We start from the raw sequence: 20,322 nt of genomic DNA on the forward strand, positions 1-20,322 counted from the left end.
ACTATATGACCAGTATATGACTGCTGTCTGATAACCGATAAACCATCTTTTCGCACTCATATTTGTGGTGTTTACAGGTCATGATAAAGTTTCCTTCCAACATGAAGCCCAACTGTAAATACCGCAAACGTGTCGGCTCTAGGTTCAAGTCTGTGCCAGGCTGTGTCATCAGGTGTCTGCAGATGACCACAGTAAGAACTCAGCTGAATAGACATAGGCCTGTATATCCAAGGACTTATGTGGATTATGTAAAAAACATTGCCAAAAAGTAAAATTTGATTAGCATATCAGTGAATTGAATTTGATTGAAAATTTTAAATATGATGTGAGTTTAGCTAACATGTAATGACTATTGTGTTGTGTTACAAATTAGTCTTTTGTATTAAAAAAAAGTGTAGGTGTCATTGTGGTACCTAAATAAGTACTGATACTTTGCAGCTGATGTCATCAACATTTCATGGGGGTGTGAAGCTAACTGGAGGCTTTACTCTGTCTGAAGCTCTGTTACTTAAATTAGACTTTAATCTGAATTTTGTTTTAACACAATCTGGCCAGAAAGAGCTGACTTAGTTGGAACTACAACAGGAGAGATGATTTGTGCTTTTAAACAAGTTTCTCAATAAAATTGCAGCCACAAGCTAGCTAGCATTAGCCAACTGTTTTTCAGTCACTCTCACCTTTTTCATTGAAAATCAAACACCCAAAATAAGACCACGAACTAGGGATGCACAATAATATTTTTCACTGATAATTATCAGCCGATAATAGCAATTATGACTTCACACTGATAATTCCAATAATAATATTTTTCACTTGTACTTGAATCTGATAATTAGAAGCCCAAAATACACTGGTTCAACTACTTTTCCTCTAAGGTTTTTTTCCTTAGAGCACGCACTCTGACCCCGGCTTCACCCCCTGCTCGATATACACACGCAGATCAGTCCCGGGTTAGAAGCACAGAACTGTTTACATATAGGGGCTTAGTTTATGTTAGGAGGAAAGATATCACATTAGATCTAACAGATCATCTAAAAGTTTCACTGCGATGACAAGTAAACACATCAGGCTGCCGAGACTGTGACAGTCTGTGTATTAGTACTGTAGCTTGACTATCAGGCTGACGGGCTTGGACTATGTGGGGATCTAGTTGTATTCTGGTTCATAAACAAATGAGAGGATGTGCGGTGCAGCGAGAGGAATTTTCCTGTATAAACAAACAAATTTAAAAAGGTTTTACATTTAAAAAATCAGATTAATTTAACATGTATTATCAGTTTACTGTATTGATTATGTTTGTTTTTGATTATGTATGTTACTTATCTCCAAATTATTGGTTATCGTATCGGCTTAAAATGTCATTATTGTACATCACTACCATAAATGCTTATATTGATCACAGGCTCCTGAAAATGTGTTGTTTAACCCTCTGGCACCGCAAAAAAAGAATCAGATTTGTACCATTAAGCGCATAAAATGTGCGCAGTAGTTGGACATCCCGGAAAATGTTTTGTTCATCATTATAGTCATATATATATATATATATATATATATATATATATATATATATATATATATATATATATATATATATATATATATATATATATATATATATATATATATATATATATATATATATATATAAAATGAACAAAACATTTTCATGTCCAAGTACTGTGCACATTTTTTAATGGCACAGATGTAACAATGTCGTAACCAGCGGGGCGTAGGGACCAAAGGTGCGAGACTCACGAAATTTTAACAATGTTTTTATTCACAATAAGTGTTCATAGAAACCACAGTTCATTAATCCACAAGGCCGGGGAACGAGGGTGCTTCATAGCATAGTGTCCAAATAACATAGTTCATAAATCCAGAGTAGAATAACATAGTTCATAAATCCAGAGTAGCTGGGGAGCGTGGGTGCGGGTCCGTGAGCGCGGAGAGACACTAGTGCACGACAAGGTAAGACACAAGACCATAACAGGGCGGAGGTGCGGGTGCTGGGGGAGTCCGGAGCTGGTTCTCAGGCGGAGATGTGAAACACGCGGACATTCCGGCGCCGAGTGTCTGGTCCTGACTCCTCTTATCCACGGCGGGTGGTGTTGATTGCGTTGATGGGAAGCAGGTGCGCGCAGGAGGAGTCAGGACTGCGCCCAGCTCCGGAGACAGGCAGGTGAGGGAGGGGGGAGCGAGAACACAAGGACAGCAAAACAGGGATCACAATAAACAATTTTATGGCATTTTACAGATGATCAGGTTTAGAAAGTTAAAACATCACCCAAAAAGCCACCACCTCAACAAATTTCATGCCATTTGATGGTGAATTCAAAATGATTGACCGCCAAAGTCAAAAGCGTGTAAAATGCACCCAACCATACCTGAGGACAAAATCCATTTTGTATTTTTTTCTTGAGTTTTCAGACCATCTTAAAAGATTTCGACAGTGTTTGCTAATCTGTGAATTGTGTCACCATAATAACTGCTGAACGTTCCACCATAGACATGCATGTAAAAAAACCCCACTGCAAAGAATCAATTAAATTTTGAATTATGAAAGATGAAAGTAAGTAAAGAAATCTCCTTAAGCTCCTGTGGTGCTTTGTCTTGCCATAGGACCAGTCGTGTTGCCCCGGTTATTATGGCCATGATTGTTATAAATGTCCCGGTGACGTGGGCAGCCCTTGCTCAAACCACGGCCAGTGTCAGGACGGGCATGAAGGGAACGGGGAGTGTCGCTGCTTTGAGGGCTTCCATGGGACATCCTGTGAAGACTGTGAACCTGGAAGATATGGAAACAACTGCTCCCAACGTGAGTGCAGGAGACAACTAAACTGGAGTAGGAAAATGGATAAATGGGAAACTAGACCTATAACTGCACCACAGACCCTTACACCTCACTCAGACTGCCAGCATCAGAGCATCTTGCATCTGAGCCCAGAGTTATGTGTTGGTGGTCAGTCTTTGATGACACAACTCACCTTTTCTATAGTGGAATCCCACCGCTGATGAATAGTAGTGTCTTAGTTACAGAAGAGTAGTGCTAAGCAGCATGCAGAAGTTCTGATGTACATTAGATTTGTCCCAATCATAATTAAAATGAAGCTGTGGATTATAAATAGTTTCTGATGCACTACCTGTTACCATAGCAAAAGATGAAGTTTAAATCTGTCACCTGGACAATCATTGTAGGAGTAGACATTTCACCGCTCATCCAAGCCGCTTCTTTAGTTCTGGTCATATTGCTGGTGGACAGTGCCTTATATCTATCTGAAGGGAATGGCTAATTACACAGCTGTTGTCTCTAGTTTCAGCTTTAACAACCCTATTCAACCGTTAGTGGCCCTCCTGTTGTTCTTTTTGTTTCCTTTGGGTCTGAGGATGGCATCATAGATCTGTGAGAGATGTCTCAGGCCCCAATTCCTGTTTAAGGAATGATTCCCTTTCCTAACAAAAATAGCTTCTTTAACTCCCCTCTCAAACCATTTCTTTTCTCTGGCTAAGATCTGAACTTCACTATCTTCAAAGGAGTGATTAGTGGCTTTGAGATGGAGATGTACGGCGGACTGAGGTCCATAGGAGCTTTCGCACCGGTGTTGGTACATTATCTTATGGAGTGGCTGTCTGAAAATTCTCTGACGTTTTCCAGACACATTTGCTGTGTAAGGGATAGTTACAACTATTTCCTAGGCTCAGATTCCCTGTTGTCCTGTTTTTGAGGTCTGTTAGATCTATTGAAGGCCCATTTGGGATACCCACAAGCAGAGAAGGATTTCTCCACATGTTGTTCCTCCTTCACTTTTCCCTTTGTGCTTTTATGTACCACTTGAGCTCTGTGTTGTAGAGTATGGATAACCCTGAGTTTGTGCTTCAGTGGATGGTGTGAATCAATTTACCGCAATGAGCGGTACATTGGAGAAACTAAACAGCAACTCCATATGAGAATGTACCAACACCGGCGTGAGAGCTCCTCTGGACCTCAGTTTGCCGTACATCTCCATCTCAAAGCCGCTAACTACTCCTTTGAAAATAGTAAAGTTCAGATCTTAGCCACAGAAAAGAAATGGTTTGAGAGGTGGAGCTAAAGAAGATGTTTTTGTTAGGAAAGGGAATCCTTCCTTAAACAGGAATTGGGGCCTGAGACATAATCCCTCACAGATCTATGATTCCATTCTCAGAATCAAAGGAAACAAAAAGAACAATAGGAGGGCCCCCTCTCTTCAGATACATAAAAGGCAGTGTCCACCAGCAATCTGAGCGGAACTGAAGAAACGGCTTAGATGTGTAATAAATACTGAGAGATGTCATTCTGGACTTGCCAGGCCACTGAACCATACAAGCTGCCTGCCATTATGATCCATGGAATTTCCAGGCTCTGTTGTCTTTCAGAATGCCGATGTGACCATGGGAAATGTGCTGATGGACTAACAGGAAGTGGACTCTGTGACTGCTACAAAGGCTGGAAAGGATCCACCTGCTCCATTGGTAAAATACATAACAACTGATCAATGGGCAAGTGCCATAATGCTGTCTATATGCGCTCAACAATAAGAACTATGTAATTCATATAAGGTTCTAAAATTACTAATTACAACTAAATCTCAGCTGATGTCAAACATCATTTATTCAAAAATTACCAATATAATGTAAAATGCTTAGTTGGTTAAGCATGCGCTTCTAATGTCCAACTGCAAACAAGAAAACCATGAAGGAATGCATGATAATGCAGATTTTTTAATTATGGCTTGTGGGGTGTGTATGATTGTTGACAATGTTGGGAAACTATTTCCCAACCTCAGAATACATTTTTAAAACTCTCTTATTTGTGTTTGCCAGAAATCCGAGATGACGCCTGTGGAGGAATCTGTGACCAAAACGCTAAGTAAGAAAGCGTCCCTGATTGAAGCTTGTTTCTCATGTTTGTGTTGACTAATTACTATAATGCATGTTTGCTGCAGCTGTATCACTGGGCCTCAGGGCAGTGCTCCAGCATGTGTATGTGTGGCTGGATACGAAGGCAATGGGAGGCACTGTGAAGGTAGACACCAGTACAATGCCGTTCACCAACACAACTGCAATTAGCTGATTGATCACTGAACAAACAGCAGTGCGGTGCATGAAGCATAAGGGCTAGTGTTGTGATTGGAGTGTTTAATCACCTCTGACTTGACTTGTTTGAAAGCTTTTTTGTGGGAGTGATCTTCCTAAATCTCAACTCATGTGGCCCTATCTTTATAAATCTCATTTAAAGTTGGAATAGACAGTAAATCCACTTTTTTGCTGCTAATCTATGTACATGGTGGTTTAATAGCATTCTGTAATAATATTAACAATAATGCCTTGCACTTGTAATGTGCCCAAATTGCTACACTAGTCATCATTAATTTACTCCATACTCTGTGGTGGTAAGCTACTGTAGCCACAGCTACCGTGTGACAGGCTTCTCCCCCTCACTCACTTCTTTAGTCCTTCAGGCTCTGTCCAGCTTAGCAGCTCTGTTTCTGTGGCTGTGGTTGCAGTTTAGGTGTTTAGTCCCACTTAAATATTTAATTCAGTAATCATCTTCAGTCTGCTCCCTCTCCCTCACTGGTCCTGGTCTGTGTGGCTGGTATGTTAAACAATTTGGGTAATAAAAAGCAGCTTCAAAAGACCACATAATCTATCCTCCCATTCTTATCATAAAACACATTCCTTAAAGATTTCTAACTCAGTGTTTAGAAATTCTTTGCTTTGGTGAGAATTGACTGTGAAATGTTTGTCTCTTAGAATTGGATTTGTGCAGAATATCCAATGGAGGCTGTTCACCGTTTGCTGTTTGTACCAAAGTGTCAGCAGGGGAGCGCACCTGCAGCTGCAGCGCAGGCTACACGGGCGATGGAGTGGTTTGTATAGGTATACACAACAATAAACGGTGTATAAAGTCATGAAGTGCGGAACAAAAAGTGCAAAAACAGAACTTAATTTCACATTTATTCAGTATATATACTATGTTAGAGCAGGGGTTCCCAAACTTTTTAAGCCAGATCTGCTAAGTAACCTTAGGGGCATTGCCTTGCATTATCATAATGTCTAATTGCTCTGTGCCTTTAGAGATCAATGGGTGTTTGGTAAATAATGGCGGATGCAGCGCTTCGGCTGAGTGCATCCAAACTGGTCCCAATACTGTAAGCCCATACCTAATCTGTCCTCTGCTCTATCCTTCGCCATACACAGGAAGTGACATCACTGACAACTGATCTGACCGCTGCTGTTTTCCTTTTTCAGACGGCGTGTCAGTGTCACTCTGGTTTCAGAGGATCAGGTCGTTACTGTTTTCCGGTGAATCTCTGCAGAGATGTACGTGCCTTCAGAACATGACTTACCAGCAGCTTACCACAACATAAACATATTACTTTTAGTTATTATAGCAGTAGAATAGTAGTACAATATATACTTATTCTGTTTTAATATTATCCTTGGAAAAGATAGACACAAGAACCCTGTGTTGCCTTTTTCCCATTTATGGTTATGGCCAGAGTGTGCAGTTTATTGAAGAAATGGCTGGTTGACTCTGGCTCATTCCAGCTCAAACTGGTTTGCTCCCGTTCACTCCAGTACACACAGGCCGAGAGAGAGAGAGCGCGATAGACAGAATTAAATAAGAAAAGGAGAGAGATAAGTGTAGACAGCTCCAGATCTGGTTTTGTCCTGCAGGAATGGAATCCAACTGTTCACCAGCTCTGTTACAACACTTTTCCAAGTTTGGTTAGTAGCCCATGATATGATTGGAGAAAGAAGGTAAAAAAAATTGTAACTCCTCAAAAATCCATACCCGATGGATCACAAGCCAGGTTTCTTATTGTGTTATAACAGTTATGGATCAAAACTCACAACACGACATAGATGACAAGAGTCATAGAAAGAAGAGGCTTTTATTTATCAAAATGATGATGATTCGGAAATATATTACTTAAGATAAAAGATGCAATGTTGTGATCTAAATTTGTTAACAACTTGAGCCAGTATAAGCATTGATTTGAGAATAATGTAATTAAAGCAGTAATTCTGGAGTCAAAAGTTCAGTTATCCCCTTGGTTACATTCAGATATTAATGTGGAGTTTGACTTCTTAATAGGGTGTCGTAACGACTGGGGGAATCAAAGATTTAGACTCGGGGTAAAATGTTAGAACAAAGTTTATTTACAGAAACGGAAATGTAAATGAAGGTTGACGAAGCAGACAGTTGAGCGCAGTGTCGTATGCTGTAGTCTTTGAGCAGGCCGTGGGTCGTGGGGGTCAGAGGCTGGGGAGTTCATACCCGTTTAGGTGAGCTGTGTCAGAGGCGGAGGTGTGGAGTGGTTCCAAGGAGCAGGATCATGGGGGATACATGGACAAATAAACTGGAGGATGACTTGTAGAAACACAGGAAGATGACAAGACGATCTGGCAGCCTCTGTAACAATCCCCAGCTAAATTAGAGATGGACACTACATAATATTTTCAGTTTTTGATCTTTTAGCTGCATTGTAAATGATCTGGTTTCTGTTTCTCTCAGGACAATGGTGGTTGCAACAGAAATGCCTACTGCACATATCTGGGCCAAGGCCAGAGAAACTGCACCTGTCGCAGCGGCTACATTGGGGATGGATTTGACTGTCGAGGCGGAGTAGGCTTTGTGAGTCACATGACCTGTGAACACTAGAGACATGGAAATGACCATTTTTTTCCTGAAATACTCTACTTTGAAGCTTAATAGATATCAGTCAGGCTTCAATTTACTTCAGAGTTGTCAGAATGCCAAATGGCATTCTTTCCATAGTTTTATTTTATTTTATTTTTTTTATTATTTTTTATAACTATTTTTCACATTTAAAAAGATACATGCAGGCTATTATTACTTAAATAACAGCCTGCATTTATATGTCCTGTATCATCACCTGACATCAACTAATCGTACTTAGTTATTTTCAAAGGAAGAGCCATTTGGATTTCAGTTTCTGTAGGTCACCATTGGAATGTACAATCTAGATTTCATTCCCCTGGCTCTGACCTGTAACTTACATGCACACCCTTGACCTCTGACCCCTTTATGTGTTTTTCAGGAAATCACTCAGCAAACGGAGAATTCTCTCCTCAGGCAAATGTTTACGGTGGGTCTCTAAGGGTGTTTTTACGTTGCTACTAGTGAACTCGGCGCAAAAGAGTTTTTGATCTAACAGCAGCACAGCAGTCAGACTCTGAAGTGGGCAAGAGTGGTGTAAAAGCAGTCAACCTCGGCCGACCTACTTTCACTGTGCAGTCCATGGTTACATTTGAAAGTGCTTGGCTATCTTTCTATGAATGGGCACTGCAGAGCTGGCCATTTGAAATGTTCACCTGTTGATGCAAATTGGAACTTGGAAAAGTACTAGTTTCAGCAACTATATCTTGAAAATTAATTGTATGCAATTTCTTTGCCACAATATGATTAAATTTGCTATGAGTCGTCTTTCCAACGTTTTGTCTGCAGCTGTCTGGCACCAGGAATATCTATGGGGATGGACCCTACACTGTGTTTGTTCCCTTAGGGGAGACAAATAATCTCACTATTGTAAGTAAACATGGGCTTATCCTTCACCTATTACACTTCACTGCCTAGAGTCTAACCTCTGTCCTCCAGGTGACTCAGTGGATGAAGAACGGGCGTCTCAAAGACATGGTACGATATCACATAATTTCCTGTGAAACACTGACCTTCAATGACCTCAAAACTACAGACAGAGCCATCGCCCAATCAGGACATACCCTCCGCTTCAGCTACAAACAGGTAAGCAATCAGGATGCTCCCTGCGCTTCAGGTACAAACAGGTAACCACTCAGGACACGCCCTCCGTTTCAAGTGCAAACAGCCAACCAATCAGGACACAACCTTCTCTACAGCATCAAACAGGTAACCAATCAAGACACATCCTCTGCTTCAAGTGCAAATAAGTAACCAATAAGAACACACCCTCTGCTTCAGGCGCAAATCGATAACCAAGCAGGACATAACGGCCGTGTCTCAATTCGCCAAAATGTCCTTAGATTCACCATTGGAAGTGTGCGTCGAAAGGCAGTTGCGTAAATTCCGGCGCGACAAGGGCTGTCCCATTTCAATGCACCCGACTGAATGTGCCCGACAAACGTGCCTTGCCCTTTCCAGCTTTTCCATGGAGATCAGCCGTAACCGAAGCGTACATCCATGCACACTTCACGCACTGCTATATCCCATCATGTACCGTGACTATGCAAAAAAGAGAAGAAAATGGAGTGCGCTGCGCAATACACGTTCAAATGTTCGTACTGGTTTACCTTATCTACAACAGTGCGACATGAAACTGTTAAATCTGAATAAAGATAAGTACAGGCCGTGCGTTTGATGATTAAAAAGGAGGGGGGTTACATGGAATAAAGGAATGTACAGTTATTACTAGACAATAAGAAGACATTATTAGCATTAGAAATTATTATTGCAATAAGAATAATGTAAGAATGTTCATTTCTATTGTAAGTGTCAAAGACCAAGATACTGAAACATAAAGTCAGAAGGGTTTAATGAGTTCAGGTAATGTGAACAATGAAGCAAGGGACTTTCAGGCAAGGATAGAAGAGAGTCCTGAGACGTGCACAAAATCTTCATGAGTTCCGGTATGTTCCATAGGTCTGCAGCCCCTGCTGGGCACGTGTCATTTACCTTCATGTAGTTAGTAAATCAAGATACTAGCTTGATGTAGTGCTGCACTGCTAGAAAATACTTTACAATAATAAGATGAAAAGAACTGGCACAGCATAGAAGGGAAACAGTGCCCTCTACTGTTATTAAAGTGGTGTAGCCACTGGCCAAAATACCGAATCGTTAAACTGCAATATCCCAATATATGTACAACTAATCAGTGTTCTCTGGTTTATAGACTATGAATGTAAAAATTATATTGTTACCTCTGTCTCTGTTATTATGTTTTCACAAGGTATATTTTGTTAAAGCTATGAAGTAGCAACAATTGAGAAAAAAATCACCTTGAACGTTATATTTGCCTATTGATATTCAATCTAAACAGAAAGAAACAAGCAAGCAACGACGACAACTTGACTTTTCTTCCATTAAATAATACATAATTAAAAATAAAGTACGTAATGTATGTATCGTACGCTCAAAGATGGCGGTGGAAGTCCATGGTGTAGGCCTGTCCCATTACAGCAAGAGGACCTTGTCTCCAAAACAACAACTGTGATATCAACCATTTCCAATATCATGACCCACCTCTAATTTAAATAAGTTAGTTAGTTTAAATTAAGATAAATCTGGGTAGTTTTTTTCCTCATCCTCTAGTTCAGTGCTTTCCTGCCTTTTTTTGTCTTGAGTACCCCCTCACACTCCTGAGAAGAGGTAGGAGATATATAGGAAATTGGATGATATCACAGTCCTTGTTTTGGAGATATGAAAAAAAATGAATATTGAGTATTTCTAATATGTCTATAATTAAAATGATTAAATTATTAAAAACAAACAGAAACGTCTAGTGCAATCAAGTGTAAACTCATGTTTCTGCACTTTTATAGTTAATTTTATGATCCATTGATGTTTTGGGCTAGACTTCAACCAAGACATTTACAGACACATTTCAACACATCCCTGATGCATTGTTTGAAGAAAAATATATCAGGATATTTATTTTTTGTCAATATTGGCCACCCCTAGTCCTGAGTCGCTACTAACATGTGTAATGGTGATGGTCCAGTAAGTATGAAACTATTACCAGTATATTAAACATAATTGCTATTATAAGTTTTAATTATATTGATGTCCAAAACCCCAAACATTCATGAGGATGTAAATTGTCCTTTGAAGTACACTTTAAATTCAAATTTAAAATCAAATTAATCCACGTATCCCCTTTAATTGCTTAGAATCAGTAACATATTTGAGTAGTGAAGAGAAGACATTTGAAAAACAGTAATATTTTGGAAACTGTATTTGTTGCAGGGCTCATTGTGGATCAATGATGTGTCTCGCATTGTACGTAGCGACTATGTTGCTGCAAATGGAGTGATCCACCACATAGAGACTCTACTCGCTCCCTACACTCTCCAGGACAAGGCTCCGATCGAAGCCAGCAATGTGAGGACAAACATTGTTTTAGCAGGTTATATCATATAGAGATGTTAGCAATGTCAAAAAAGGAGAGTGTCATAAGGCTCTAAAAAGGGGTGGTTATGAATGGGGAAGCTGAGGAGGATGGTGGTTCTGCTGTTGTAGGATATGGTTGAAACATCTGGGTGGCATGGGTTTGGAGTTGACATGAACTGAATTGGTTTATAGAAAAAGTTAGAGGCTGTGATTGAAAAAATACTATATGTTTTGATGAATAATTAATCATACATTACATTTGTGCTGGCTTAATTGTCTTCTGCTATAGGAGAAGACTTTGGATAAACTGCAATTCTGAAACAAACATTTTGTGAAGCACAAAACTGTTATTGGTTAGTTATTGGTGTTGTTAGCATGGTTATTTCATATGACTATGTAAAGAAAAAAAAGACAAATTATGCAGCATCTACACGTCCTGTAACAAAAAAAAAAAAAAGAAAAAAGTTTGCACTGGACTACAATTATTTACTACATTTATTTTACAAAATCTAAGACCAGGAACAGACATTTTATCTTTAAAGCCAAGTTGTAATAATAACAATAAAATAGACAATAACAGACTGAATAGCAGTACAGCACGCTAACATAACACGTAGACAATGGACTGGTATGTTAATGTAAGATATTAATAGTTATACAGATATGCTACGCTAAAGTAACATATGCTGGCTTGTCCACAAACACGAGAGACACGAAAGTTCTTTTCACTGATGTTTACTATGGTCTTGCATCTTCATCACAGTTCACACCGTAGAACTACCAAACACATAAAATATAACATAAGTTCTGGCTCATATTACATGTAAACACAAAATTGCATATAAATGCATGGAAAATATACATACCACTTTGGCCTGCTAGTAAACAAACCGGTAAACCGAAATAGTGTAAAAAAAGGCTGAAAGGTTCCAAATGAAAAATTAATAATAATAATAATGGCTTACACTTGTAATGCTCTTTACAGGCTTGTCAAAGTGCAAGTCTTTATTCATTCACTTCCACACTTGGTGATGGTAAGCTACTATTGTAGCCACAGCTGCCCTGGGGCAGACTGAAGGAAGCGGGCTGCCAATCTGCGCCATCGGCTTCTCCAACCACCACCAATCATTCGCGCACATTCATCCTCCAACCTTCAGGTTGGGGGACCAACTCTTTAACCACTGAGCCACTGTCACCCCGACATTATCAAATATCAAATGTATAAAAGTGTTGTAACGCTTTTTGTAGGGGGGACCAAAGATACAGGACTCTGGGGAAAGTTTACAGTGTTTATTTACAAAGGTGAAAAGAATGTGAATGATGATCAAAAGGTGAATCGGGTCATGGTCCAGGAGTAGGGCGGGTGAAGCGGAGACGGGAACAGGGCGGACAGTACCGGCAGGGAGGAGCTGGGTCCGGAACAGGAGAGCGGAGCGGGTCCAGGAAGCAAGACGTGTGGAGCGGAGTCTGAGACAGAGCGAACTGTACCGGCAAAGTTGAGCTGGGTCTGAGGCAGAAGAGCAGAACGGGTTCGGGGAGCAGGGTCTGGTGGAAGGTAGAACATCCGATCAGTAAGCATAAAACAAGACAGGCAACAATGAGAACTGAGCCAAGCGATATACCACTCAGGTACGCGGACAATCTGGCGCTGAGTGTCAGGTCCTAGCTCCTCTTATTCTCCCCAGGTGCGGCTGATTAGGAATTAGCTCCAGGTGTGCACGGGGGGAGCCAGCTCTCCGCCCCAGTTCCAGACTCAGACACGTGACCAGGCAGGGAAAAAATGCACAAAAAACTGACAGACAGACCGGGGTCATGACAATAAGAAAACGACTCAAGTAAATTTTCTTAAAAGACAAAATTCCATCTGCGTTGTCCTCTGGACGACCATTCGTTCCCACGTCTGACACCATTATTGTTGTGGAAAAATATTATATCTCTTGATGAATAATTAATACATTTGTGAAGCCTGAGTTATGCTTCATGAGTGAGTTATGTAAAACAAAAAGGCTTATGCTTTGTTACAACAGATATGGACAGGACAGGGCCCAGGCCTGTCCAGAGCCTTTCCTCCCCAGAGCATCTGAGCTGAGTATTTATACCAGAATGACAAACATGATACGTTACAAAAGAAGGGTCACATCTGTTCACAATCATATGTTCATTAACTTTTACACCTGAGGACAGGTAAAACTACAATGGCTTTCCTGGAGGATACAACATAGCCTTCACACATGTTATGGTCCTCGGGGTCTCGTACAGACTGACACAGATCAAATGCTTTTCTGCAAAGACATATGATAAGAATATTTTCTTTGCAGCATGAAGAGACATACATTTTCATCACAATAGGCTGACAGTTATAAACAAGATTGACAAGATGTAATGTTGGTAATAGTAATGGTTGGAAATTAGGAAATACACTCAGCAACCCAATGTAATCTTTGTTTTTACAGATGAACATCACAGAAGCTGCTGTCTTCTATGGATATACAAAGTTCTACAAACTCATAGAGGTAACGCTGACATGGAAGTGATGTAGTCCTTGGATGAATGAAGAGAGTGATTAATAAAGGCATAACACACAGTTTTTATCTGATATTGTCTTTGCTATAAGAGTTAGGCGATCTCCATATTTTAACATTGTCATATTGTCGCAAAATTATACGGCGATAGACGGTATTATTACCTGTTCCAACTAATCAAACCAAAGCTGCTAATAAATTGGGATAAATTTAGATTTTTCCTTAAATAACACATAAAGGGTGTGTAAGATAGATAAAAGAACACAGATTTATTATGAGACAAAAGTGAATTTTGTTGATTTAAATGCAAAATGCATCATTAACTGAGCAGTAAGCTTTGCGTCTCTCTCTCTTCCCCTCACACACACCCGTCTGCTCCTGCCCATGCCCAATGCCACCTTTTTTAACCATTTCAAACTACAAATCAAGTGAATGTGTGAATTTGTAACAGTAAAGAATGTTGAAGGTTTGATTGAAAACAATGCACAAATACGCACAAAACTCTGCGTGCGTCATGGCCACACAGACAAAGCACACTCAGACAACCAAGCTAACAGTGTAGTCAAATTTTAAAACACAACTGGACTGTAAACACTTAAGGACACGAGTGATATTAATGCGGCTGTTTGGCTTCATATTTAAGCCACACCATTTCATCCTATGGAAGCATTACCTCTTCATCAAATATTACCTTGCTTGTGATACCCTGTTTTTAGTCACGAGCAAAAGAAATTTTACATTTACAAATCCACAATCTGCTGTAACAATTTCAAAGATTTTTCATTTTCAATTCAATTCATTTTATTTTTGTAATGCCCAAAATCACAACAACAGTTGTCTCGAAGTGCGTTCATGTTTTGGTTGATGGGGGAAACCGGAGTACCTGGAGGAAACCCATCCAGACACGGGGAGAAACATGCAAAACTCCGCACAGAAAGGCCTGGGCAACCTGGGGATCGAACCAAACCTTCTTGCTATGAGGCATGAGTGTTGCCACTCAGCCACCGTGCTGCCTACACACAAAAACAAACAGGGAAATCAAACAACGGGAAAAATCAGACAAAACAAGAAAAATCGGCCAGGCGAGGAGGAGGGAGGGGGGCGGAGGAGGGCCAGGCGAGGAGGAGGAAGACCAGGCGAGGAGAAGAAGAGCCGTGCAAGGAGGATGAGAGCCAGGCGAGGAGGAGAGGGAGGTGGTTGGAGGAGGGCCAGGCGGGAAGAAGAAGAGAGCCTATCTTATCCCGGGTTTTAATGTCACTCCCTAACTCCCTCACTAAGTAACCTGGTCATAAGCTATACCGAAGAGGAAGGTTTTAAGCCTGGTCTTAAATACAGAGACTGTGGGGGCCTGTTTAACATCAGCAGGGAGTTGATTCCATAGCACAGGAGCTTGGTAACTGAATGCTCTCCCTCCCACTGTACTTTTGGACACTCTAGGAACCACTAATAGTCCTGCATTCTGAGAGCGGAGTGCTCTGTTTGGCTGGTACGGGACAATAGCATCTTGCAGATAGAATGGGGCCATACCGTTTAGGGTTTTGTATGTCAGGAGGAGGACTTTGAATTTGATTCTAAGCTCGACAGGAAACCAGTGCAGATATTTTAGTACAGGGCTGATGTGGTCTCTTCTTTTAGTTCCTGTTAGGACTCTGGCCGCTGCATTTTGGACCAACTGGAGGCTCCTTATAGTACTTTTGGGGCAGGCGGCGAGCAGAGAATTACAGTAATCAAGTCTGGAAGTAACAAATGCATGGATGAGTTTTTCAGCTTCGTTTTTAGGTAAAATATTTCTAATTTTAGTTATATTTCGCAGGTGAAAGTATGCAGTTTTACGAGCTAGGTTTATATGGGCTGTGAATGAGAGATTTTGATCAAATAGGACTCCAAGATTTTTTACAGTAGGGCTAGAAGCTATATTCACATTGTCGAGTGAGATTATCTGATCCGACAGAGAATCTCTTTGACCTTTGGGACCAACGACAATGACCTCTGTTTTTTCAGGATTTAAGAGCAGGTAATTCAAGGTCATCCAGGTTTTGATGTCCTTCACACAGCCACTGAGTTTATTTATTTGATCAGTCTGATTTGGTTTCATTGATAAGTACAGCTGAGTGTCATCAGCATAGCAGTGAAAATTAATGCCATGTTTTCTGATAATGTTACCCAATGGCAACATATACAGAGTACATAGGATTGGACCAAGCACAGATCCTTGTGGAACACCACAGGCTACTTTAGAACAGGGATAGGTGCTCTGGTTTATACTAATAAACTGGTACCTATCTGATAGATAGGATTTAAACCATTTGAGGGCGGTCCCTCTGATTCCAATGTCACATTCTAACCTCTGCAGTAGAATGTTGTGATCAATGGTGTCAAACGCTGCACTGAGGTCCAGTAGGACCAGGACTGAAGCCAGCCCGTTATCAGCAGCTAGTAGTAAGTCATTTGTTACTTTAAGCAGTGCAGTCTCTGTGCTGTGGTGAGCTCTGAATCCAGATTGAAATTTTTCAAATATATTATTGTCCTGCAGGTGGCGGCAGAGCTGTTTCACCACCACTCGTTCTAGAATTTTTGAGAGGAAGGTAAGATTAGAGATAGGTCTATAGTTGGCTAGTTCATCAGGATTTAGGTTAGGTTTTTTCAAAAGGGGTTCAATCACACCATACTTAAAGGACTGAGGAACGTAGTCATTTTCTAATGACATATTTATTATGTTATGGATGGAATCTATTATTAGGGGGAGGGCTTCTTTGAGGAGTCTGATTGGAATAGGGTCGAGCATACAGGTTGATGGTTTGGACGACATGATGGCTGAGGTAATCTCCACCTCATCAACAGGAGTAAATTTATCTAATATTATTAGATGATCTATGTGGGATATTGGTATTACAGACTGGATTAGCTCAGAGCTGATTTTTGGAGTAGCTTTGTTGATTTTGTCTCTAATGGTTGTAATCGAAGAATTGAAGAAAGTCATCACAACTAATGTTCCAGGGGATAAGAGACTCATTAGCAGTGTGGGAGTTTGTCAGCCTGGCTACAGTGCTGAACAGAAATCTGGGGTTATTTTTGTTTACTTCTATTAGATTTGAATAGTATCTGGTTCGGGCTTTCAGCAGAGCGGCCTTATAAGTGAGCAGGCAGAGCTTCCATGCCTTCAGAGACTGCTCAGAGCGCGAGCGGTGCCAAAGCTTCTCTGTGCGTCTTACATGTTGTTTGAGTGTCCTGAGCTGTAACGTATACCGGGAAACTAATGTTGCATGTTGCAATGAACTGTAGACAATGAGCATTCTTCATATCTCCTTTGTTGTGCTCCAGGCCTCTGGTCTCCTGCCTGTCCTTGGCCTTCACATACACAAACCTTTCACCATGTTCTGGCCTTCAGACCGGGCTGTGACATCACTTCCTGTGGAGCGGCAGCGCTGGCTCACCAGTCCTGAACACCAAGAGGAGCTAGCCGCTATCATCAAGGCACACATTATACGCAACTCCAAGGTACAGCCACATTCTCAGCTTTGTATTTACTTGTATGTAATAATATGTAATAGTAGAGCTCCATTCACATATGAGGGCTGAGAATGCTGGGTTATGTGTGAACTGAGCAGAACCAGCTATGTTCTGGTTCAGAAGTGTATGTGTGAATGGAGGTTGTAACTATATGTTAGGCAATCTGTACCCAACAAGTTTCTGGGAAGTATGTGTGAATAGGGCTTTGGTGTAATAGATTGCTTGACATTCAGTTTAGTATTTAATAGATATGACACATTTAAAATGATAAAGTGCAGCACCATCCGTGTTTCCCCATTATAATGGCAGGACAGCTCGCTTGCCAACTGCGCCCCTGCTCTGTCAATCAAATTATGCCGCTCTAATCACATATCGTCTTTGCCTAATCTGTTCAATAGCTCCATATGAAACTGTCTTAATGTAAAGCCTGTCCATATTTTCTCTCATACTTGCCCGGCTTTTTCTCTATGCCGTAATGGGCACCGCTCACAGATCGTGCTAGTGCTGCCTCTGCACTGCACTGTAAACTTGACAGATGCAAAAACTGTCCCAGCTCAGGAGTAAGTTATACTATAGTTTGTAGATGATAAATACAAAGTTAACTACTAGTTCAAATAAGTCATTTGTTTGACTACACACACACATATACACTCACCTAAAGGATTATTAGGAACACCTGTTCAATTTCTTCTTAATGCAATTATCTAATCAACCAATCACATGGCAGTTGCTTCAATGCATTTAGGGGTGTGGTCCTGGTCAAGACAATCTCCTGAACTCCAAACTGAATGTCAGAATGGGAAAGAAAGGTGATTTTGAGCGTGGAATGGTTGTTGGTGCCAGACCTGAGTATCTGAGTATTTCACAATCTGCTCAGTTACTGGGATTTTCACGCACAACCATTTCTAGGGTTTACAAAGAATGGTGTGAATAGGGAAAAACATCGAGTATGTGGCAGTCCTGTGGGCGAAAATGCCTTGTTGATGCTAGAGGTCAGAGGAGAATGGGCCGAGTGATTCAAGCTGATAGAAGAGCAATGTTGACTGAAATAACCACTCGTTACAACCGAGGAATGCAGCTAAGCATTTGTGAAGCCACAACACGCACAACCTTGAGGCAGATGGGCTACAACAGCAGAAGACCCCACCGGGTACCACTCATCTCCACTACAAATAGGAAAAAGAGGCTACAATTTGCACGAGCTCATCAAAATTGGACAGCTGAAGACTGGAAAATGTTACCTGGTCTGATGAGTCTCGATTTCTGTTGAGACATTCAAATGGTAGAGTCAGAATTTGGCATAAAGAGAATGAGAACATGGATCCATCATGCCTTGTTACCACTGTGCAGGCTGCTGGTGGTGGTGTAATGGTGTGGGGGATGTTTTCTTGGCACACTTTAGGTCCCTTAGTGCCAACTGGGCATCGTTTAAATGCCACGGGCTACCTGAACATTGTTTCTGACCATGTCCATCCTTTCATGACCACCATGTACCCATCCTCTGATGGCTACTTCCAGCAGGATAATGCACCATGTCATAAAGCTCGAATCATTTCAAATTGGTTTCTTGAACATGACAATGAGTTCACTGTACTACAATGGCCCCCACAGTCACCAGATCTCAACCCGAAAGAGCATCTTTGGGATGTGGTGGAACGGGAGCTTCGTGCCCTGGATGTGCATCCCACAAATCTCCATCAATTGCAAGATGCTATCCTATCAATATGGGCCAACATTTCTAAAGAATGCTTTCAGCACCTTGTTGAATCAATGCCACGTAGAATTAAGGCAGTTCTGAAGGCGAAACGGGGTCAAACACCGTATTAGTATGGTGTTCCTAATAATTCTTCAGGTGAGTGTATATGTATATGTGTATATATATATGTGTGTGTTTGTGTGTGTATATATATATATATATATGTATTGAGAGAGAGAGAGAGAGAGAGAGAGAGAGATGCAAAAAAGTATTTAGTCAGCCACCAATTGTGTAAGTTCTCTCACTTAAAAAGATGAGAAAGGCCTGTAATTTTCATCATAGGTACACTTCAACTATGAGAGACAAAATGAGAAAAAAATCCAGAAAATTACATTGTCTGATTTTTAAAGAATTTCTTAGCAAATTACGGTGAAAAATAAGTATTTTGTCAATAACAAAAGTTCATCTCAGCATTTTGTTATACATCCTTTGTTGGCAATGACAGAGGACAAACGTTTTTTGTAAGTCTCCACAAGGTGTTCACACATTGTTGTTGGTAGTTTAACCCATTCCTTCATGCAGATCTCCTCTAGAGCTGTGATGTTTTGGGGCTGTCGCTGAGCAACACGGACTTTCAACTCCCTCCAAAGATTTTCTATGGGGTTGAGATCTGGAGACTTGCAAGGCCTTTCCAGGACTTTGAAATGCTTCTTACGAAGCTTCTCCTTCGTTGCCTCGGCGGTGTGTTTGGGATCATGCTGAAAGACCCAGTCACGTTTCATCTCTTCTTTTTTTTTCAAAATTTGTTTATTTGGCATATGCAGAAATTGTACAATGTACATTCACATATCATAAATAGTGAGAAAGTAAAAAAATATTCTGCACAATTTCCTTTTATAACACAATGATACACACACAGAAACATAAACACCACACTAACATTCTCCATCCAAATGACAAAAAGGAAAAAAATGCAGTTACCCGTCCTGACCATGCATATACATACATACATACACACATAGATACACATACATATGCATATACATAAATATACATACTGAAGTGAGAACCCATGAACCTAGATGACATAGGAGATGAGGAATTATATCAATAGCTGGATAAATTTGGAGAAAGAAAGAAAGGACCTCCAGAAAAAAAGGGTTAATCAGGAATAGAAGGGAAGTTAATTTGTTGTACTACTTGGAACAGTGGATGCCATATTTGTGCAAACCTATCAGAGGAGCCGCGAAGTGTCAATCTTATCTTCTCAAGTTTAAGAAAATAGAGTATATCTCTGAGCCACTGTATAAATGATGGAGGCTGTGGGGACTTCCATTTCAATAAAATTACCCTCCTTGCAAGAAGGGTCATATAAGCAAGGGAGTTCCTCTGGGAGTTGGAAAGAGAGAGTGGCCCTACAAAAATCCCAAATAAGGCACTCAAAGGATTTGGGTGAATTTTCTTGT

General features: G+C 40.7%; 1 protein-coding gene across 1 annotated transcript in view; it reads left to right on the forward strand.

Moving 5' to 3' along the window:
* stab1 (stabilin 1) overlaps positions 1-20,322 on the forward strand; it is a 124,924-nt gene that overhangs the window by 39,619 nt on the left and 64,983 nt on the right. The window contains exons 37-51 of the mRNA XM_055225063.1: positions 78-191; positions 2,620-2,815; positions 4,393-4,488; positions 4,840-4,885; positions 4,962-5,041; positions 5,770-5,895; positions 6,094-6,167; positions 6,268-6,339; positions 7,538-7,657; positions 8,085-8,132; positions 8,492-8,572; positions 8,642-8,788; positions 10,985-11,119; positions 13,582-13,641; positions 16,972-17,148. Of these exons, the coding sequence (XP_055081038.1) occupies positions 78-191; positions 2,620-2,815; positions 4,393-4,488; positions 4,840-4,885; positions 4,962-5,041; positions 5,770-5,895; positions 6,094-6,167; positions 6,268-6,339; positions 7,538-7,657; positions 8,085-8,132; positions 8,492-8,572; positions 8,642-8,788; positions 10,985-11,119; positions 13,582-13,641; positions 16,972-17,148 (1,572 nt within the window). The remainder of the gene's footprint in view (positions 1-77; positions 192-2,619; positions 2,816-4,392; positions 4,489-4,839; positions 4,886-4,961; positions 5,042-5,769; positions 5,896-6,093; positions 6,168-6,267; positions 6,340-7,537; positions 7,658-8,084; positions 8,133-8,491; positions 8,573-8,641; positions 8,789-10,984; positions 11,120-13,581; positions 13,642-16,971; positions 17,149-20,322) is intronic.

The sequence above is a fragment of the Periophthalmus magnuspinnatus genome, chromosome 10, assembly GCF_009829125.3.
Source record: "Periophthalmus magnuspinnatus isolate fPerMag1 chromosome 10, fPerMag1.2.pri, whole genome shotgun sequence".
Classification (NCBI taxonomy): Eukaryota; Metazoa; Chordata; class Actinopteri; order Gobiiformes; family Gobiidae; genus Periophthalmus; species Periophthalmus magnuspinnatus.